Raw genomic sequence first — 6729 nt, 5'->3', positions numbered from 1 at the left:
GCAAATCGATTCATTAATAATAGTCATTTTCAGAATGTCAACAATTAAATGCAATGAGCAACTTGTGCACATGAATATGTATGCAAATATCAGTTTAATTATTTATTTACATGTTTGTTCTTTTCTTTCGTTCTTTATTTCTTCATTTATAGATTTAAAATATTATAATAATTTATTTTAATTTGTGGAAGGTATTAAATGGTATACGTTCTACAAACAATAAAAAACAAAACAAGTAATGGTCATCAGACAGTTTGCAATTACTAATTATGGCTTATTTCAATAATATAACAAAATATATATGTTATGCATTGATACAATATTTATACCTATCGTTATGGGTACCTTTTCGTCAATAATCCAAATTTAAGAATAATGAATCTGGTTTGGGAAACTGATTCCCTCCCTGCAGTATACATACGTTTATAAATGTTTGAAATAATTTAATAAATAATCCAAAATTATCTATTATGGCTTTCAATCAATGAAATCGGTATGGTTGTAAAATAAAGTGCATAACTTCATAGTGGTAACATCATTTCATTATTTGTGTAGATTTGTGGAAAGGTAATCATGATTGTAATCATGATTACTAGACAATGTAGTCGCAATCATAATTGATTATTTTCAATTATCTTGTAATCGTAATCGTAACCGTAATCGTGACATTCTAAAGTAATCGTAATCGTAATCGATTACTTTTGTCAAGTAATCGCCCCATCTCTGAGGCATGGGATTTTTAATCCAGATACCGACTCCAAACCCTGAGTGAGTGCTCCGCAAGGCTCAATGGGTAGGCGTACACCACTTGCACCGACCAGTGATGCATAACTGGTTCAACAAAGGTCATGGTTTGTGCAATCCTGTCTGTGAGAAGCGCAAATAAAATATCCTTTGCTGCCTATCGTAAAAGAGTAGCCTATGTGGCGACAGCGGTTTCCTCTTAAAAACAGTGTCAAAATGACCATATGTTTGACGTCCAATAGCCGATGATAAGATAAGAAACCGAATGTGCTCTAATGGGGTCGTTAAATAAAACAAACTTTACTTCACTTTCAATTATATATTTGCATAACATTTAACACCAACAAACTGCCTTGATTTGTACTAAATGTAAATGTGTATGTTAACAGGCCCCCACCAGAAATTACTAAAACTAACTTTGCTGTGAAGAGATAACCCAACCAGTCGTCCATATCTCTATTGTTCAGTATAAGATACACGTGGCATATCATCTAACTTTGATAGGTCTAATTTCAGCGTAGCAGACGATAATTTTGTAGATATTTCTAATAACTGGAGTTCACTGTGTGAGGCATTTTATGTGTACCACAATATTGTATTAACAAAAACTGATAACATGCACAATATTTATCATATTATAATTAAAACATAAAGTTTGTAGCTTGACCTCAAGCTTTTGTAATGTTGAGTGAAAAAATGACACTTCGTTGTTTCTGTTCAGGCTGATAGTAACGTAATATCTCGCGATACATGCAGTTACAATCACAGTATCGCAGACATATTTCGATTGAATACTTAATATACACATGTAGCAGGATTCGTCTGACGACTACAAGTCATAATTACCAAAGTTATTATATGTATTTGACATCCAATAGCGGATGATTTCCTAATCAATGCACTCTAGTCGTATCGTTAACCAGAACGTACTTAATATAGAATATTTCTTAAATGTTGTTTTTAGTCTGTGCTTTTGGAACTTTCGGTGATAATTGCACCTTGTTCTGTCACTGTCGGGATGGACCGTGTGACTACATAACTGGAGTATGCACAGGAGGATGTCAACAAAACTGGACTGGGATAACTTGCAGTGGTATGGTATCATTTATAAAATGCACGTATAAAAGGATTAAAACTGCAGTAGCACGTGCATGGTTCTTTATAAATTAATGTAAACGCTTAATGTTAGACTCAACAATCAGCTTTAGTTCCAAAAATAACGCATATGTTTGAAAACAGTAATTTATAGAGTACTGCATAAAATGCTATGTTAATTTGTGCAAAACTTGCGTTAATCTGAGTTAAGTTTCGTTGTCGACAGTTGTGATTTGTTATAGGCTTAATTATAGAAATGTAATTAGTTTGTTTATTTCAATTTATCTATTTGAATGTTACTTTTCATCTGCTATTCATTTTTTTCTAATCCCTATGCGGTTTCTTCATCCTAAAATATGCTTGAAGATAAAATGAATATTTTTACTTTATGTTTTCAGAGTGTGATTCTGATCACTATGGTCCTCTATGTGAGAAATCTTGCTTGAGCAGACACTGTGATGAATCAAGTGCTAACTCCTCATGTAACAAAGTGACTGGACAGTGTGACAACGGATGTACAGCAGGATGGATGGAGAAAGACTGTACAGAGAGTAAGATCTACACTAAAACGTCTTAGTCTGTTCTGTACAGATGCTATTTTAAGTAATATATATATATATATATATGGTTTATTCGCAAATATTAAGATAAATAACAACAAGCAACATGACTGAGCAATGACAATTACCTGATATATACTGGATAGAAATAAGGTCTTATTGCCATTCGATTTAGATCTGGCATGACCTACCCCTATTCTTGTCATGGTGACCATTTGTGGTGACTATTGTTCTTTTTACCAAAGTCATGATGTGGTGGTAGCACTCATGGCAGATGCCACTTTCAGAGAAGGATATGCTTACCTTTCGCGAACAGCTGATATGACAGTGATTCATGAGTCGGATGTCATCACAATAGTACTTATTGCTAATAAGCTCTGGAGGGTGCTAGTAGTCAATCGTTCCCGAAGGTGGCGTACCCGGATGTAGCGGTCCTGCCCGGGGTAGTGACCCGTGGTCGACCGGATCTATGGAGTCACGTGTTGATCCATGTTGCTGGTAACGGTCCCACAGTCTGGAGATGGTGCTTGGGGACACATGGAATGCCCTGCAGGAGCCGTTCGGGATAGCCATGCCCCTCCGGCCAACCTTCATTATCTGGGTCAACTTCTTATGGCAGAGTGGCAGGCCATTCCCCAAGAGTTCTTCAGACGTCTGATCAACAGCATCAGGCAACGATGTGTCAAGTGTATTCGCGCCAGGGGTGGATTCACACACTATTAAACGAATGTTCTAATGTGTAAAATCCATGTTTGACAACCTTCAACTTTGACAGCATGTCATGTGACTTTCTTGTTATACAGTGACGTTTATTTGTGGGGTTTTTTTTTGTAAATATGGAACAATAAATTAAATTTTTGGTGTAGTTTACATCATCAATCTAATACACTCTGAAACTTATTTGGTTATAAATTTTTGACCCTTAAATTCTTTTGAGTAGTATATATTAAAACACTTGCTTTCCTCTGAATGCATATACAGCGTTATCACGGGTCTGAATTCAACTAAGAAACGCTTAACAATATCTCGTTTTGTCACAGGTGTGAAAGTCCACTAATGGTACCGTGGCAAACTTTCTTTTCTTTTGTTAGTTGTTACGAGTGCAGACGGGCAGCCAGCCAGTCGTATCAAGCTTGATTCCATGGGCAGTGATCCTCACCCTGTCGCAGACACAACCACAAATAACGTAACTAATTAAACAAACACCCAGTTGAAAGTAGTCTATCACGATAAACCTTGGTTTATTTTCCTTTAAAATAGCTTAAAATATTAATACGTCTGATAAAAATTACCGAAAGCTGATTTTAATAGATGTTCTAGGAAACGCGGCGCTTCTAATGATACCAAAATAATCACACACCTAGACCAATATACTTGTAATTTTCACTGATACAATTGGATCCTTATAATATGGCACAAAAGCAAGCATGACTGCAAATCGATTCATTAATAATAGTCATTTTCAGAATGTCAACAATTAAATGCAATGAGCAACTTGTGCACATGAATATGTATGCAAATATCAGTTTAATTATTTATTTACATGTTTGTTCTTTTCTTTCGTTCTTTATTTCTTCATTTATAGATTTAAAATATTATAATAATTTATTTTAATTTGTGGAAGGTATTAAATGGTATACGTTCTACAAACAATAAAAAACAAAACAAGTAATGGTCATCAGACAGTTTGCAATTACTAATTATGGCTTATTTCAATAATATAACAAAATATATATGTTATGCATTGATACAATAATTATACCTATGGTTATGGGTACCTTTTCGTCAATAATCCAAATTTAAGAATAATGAATCTGGTTTGGGAAACTGATTCCCTCCCTGCAGTATACATACGTTTATAAATGTTTGAAATAATTTAATAAATAATCCAAAATTATCTATTATGGCTTTCAATCAATGAAATCGGTATGGTTGTAAAATAAAGTGCATAACTTCATAGTGGTAACATCATTTCATTATTTGTGTAGATTTGTGGAAAGGTAATCATGATTGTAATCATGATTACTAGACAATGTATTCGCAATCATAATTGATTATTTTCAATTATCTTGTAATCGTAATCGTAACCGTAATCGTGACATTCTAAAGTAATCGTAATCGTAATCGATTACTTTTGTCAAGTAATCGCCCCATCTCTGAGGCATGGGATTTTTTAATCCAGATACCGACTCCAAACCCTGAGTGAGTGCTCCGCAAGGCTCAATGGGTAGGCGTACACCACTTGCACCGACCAGTGATGCATAACTGGTTCAACAAAGGTCATGGTTTGTGCAATCCTGTCTGTGAGAAGCGCAAATAAAAGATCCTTTGCTGCCTATCGTAAAAGAGTAGCCTATGTGGCGACAGCGGTTTCCTCTTAAAAACAGTGTCAAAATGACCATATGTTTGACGTCCAATAGCCGATGATAAGATAAGAAACCGAATGTGCTCTAATGGGGTCGTTAAATAAAACAAACTTTACTTCACTTTCAATTATATATTTGCATAACATTTAACACCAACAAACTGCCTTGATTTGTACTAAATGTAAATGTGGATGTTAACAGGCCCCCACCAGAAATTACTAAAACTAACTTTGCTGTGAAGAGATAACCCAACCAGTCGTCCATATCTCTATTGTTCAGTATAAGATACACGTGGCATATCATCTAACTTTGATAGGTCTAATTTCAGCGTAGCAGACGATAACTTTGTAGATATTTCTAATAACTGGAGTTCACTGTGTGAGGCATTTTATGTGTACCACAATATTGTATTAACAAAAACTGATAACATGCACAATATTTATCATATTATAATTAAAACATAAAGTTTGTAGCTTGACCTCAAGCATTTGTAATGTTGAGTGAAAAAATGACACTTCGTTGTTTCTGTTCAGGCTGATAGTAACGTAATATCTCGCGATACATGCAGTTACAATCACAGTATCGCAGACATATTTCGATTGAATACTTAATATACACATGTAGCAGGTTTCGTCTGACGACTACAAGTCATAATTACCAAATATTTGACATCCAATAGCGGATGATTAATTAATCAATGCGCTCTAGTCGTATCGTTAACCAGAACGTACTTAATATAGAATATTTCTTAAATGTTGTTTTTAGTCTGTGCTTTTGGAACTTTCGGTGATAATTGCACCTTGTTCTGTCACTGTCGGGATGGACCGTGTGACTACATAACTGGAGTATGCACAGGAGGATGTCAACAAAACTGGACTGGGATAACTTGCAGTGGTATGGTATAATTTATAAAATGCACGTATAAAAGGATTAAAACTGCAGTAGCACGTGCATGGTTCTTTATAAATTAATGTAAACGCTTAATGTTAGACTCAACAATCAGCTTTAGTTCCAAAAATAACGCATATGTTTGAAAACAGTAATTTATAGAGTACTGCATAAAATGCTATGTTAATTTGTGCAAAACTTGCGTTAATCTGAGTTAAGTTTCGTTGTCGACAGTTGTGATTTGTTATAGGCTTAATTATAGAAATGTAATTAGTTTGTTTATTTCAATTTATCTATTTGAATGTTACTTTTCATCTGCTATTCATTTTTTTCTAATCCCTATGCGGTTTCTTCATCCTAAAATATGCTTGAAGATAAAATGAATATTTTTACTTTATGTTTTCAGAGTGTGATTCTGATCACTATGGTCCTCTATGTGAGAAATCTTGCTTGAGCAGACACTGTGATGAATCAAGTGCTAACTCCTCATGTAACAAAGTGACTGGACAGTGTGACAACGGATGTACAGCAGGATGGATGGAGAAAGACTGTACAGAGAGTAAGATCTACACTAAAACGTCTTAGTCTGTTCTGTACAGATGCTATTTTAAGTAATATATATATATATATATATGGTTTATTCGCAAATATTAAGATAAATAACAACAAGCAACATGACTGAGCAATGACAATTACCTGATATATACTGGATAGAAATAAGGTCTTATTGCCATTCGATTTAGATCTGGCATGACCTACCCCTATTCTTGTCATGGTGACCATTTGTGGTGACTATTGTTCTTTTTACCAAAGTCATGATGTGGTGGTAGCACTCATGGCAGATGCCACTTTCAGAGAAGGATATGCTTACCTTTCGCGAACAGCTGATATGACAGTGATTCATGAGTGTATGTCATCACAATAGTACTTATTCTAATAAGCTCTGTCCGGTGCTAGTTTTGATTTACGAAACTAATCTGGGAATGACAGTCGTCTTTCTAGCGGTGTAAGAAGGATAAAATATCTGATAAAAGATTTCCTCGGGAGTCTATTTTGCTAAAATCCCATTCGACTCT

The 6729-nt window shown here is 34.8% G+C and overlaps 1 protein-coding gene across 1 annotated transcript in view; it reads left to right on the top strand.

The window, feature by feature from the left end:
• The first annotated feature begins 2368 nt into the window (after positions 1 to 2368).
• Positions 2369 to 6729, top strand: part of LOC121387134 (multiple epidermal growth factor-like domains protein 10) — a 21200-nt gene continuing 16839 nt past the window's right edge. Inside the window, exons 1-3 of the mRNA XM_041518158.1 lie at positions 2369 to 2390; positions 5531 to 5659; positions 6060 to 6212. Of these exons, the coding sequence (XP_041374092.1) occupies positions 2369 to 2390; positions 5531 to 5659; positions 6060 to 6212 (304 nt within the window). The remainder of the gene's footprint in view (positions 2391 to 5530; positions 5660 to 6059; positions 6213 to 6729) is intronic.

This window comes from Gigantopelta aegis, chromosome 13 (genome assembly GCF_016097555.1).
Source record: "Gigantopelta aegis isolate Gae_Host chromosome 13, Gae_host_genome, whole genome shotgun sequence".
NCBI classification, from domain to species: Eukaryota; Metazoa; Mollusca; class Gastropoda; order Neomphalida; family Peltospiridae; genus Gigantopelta; species Gigantopelta aegis.
The sequence above is the reverse complement of the archived record's forward strand: the minus strand, read 5'-3'. Positions and strand labels throughout refer to the sequence as shown.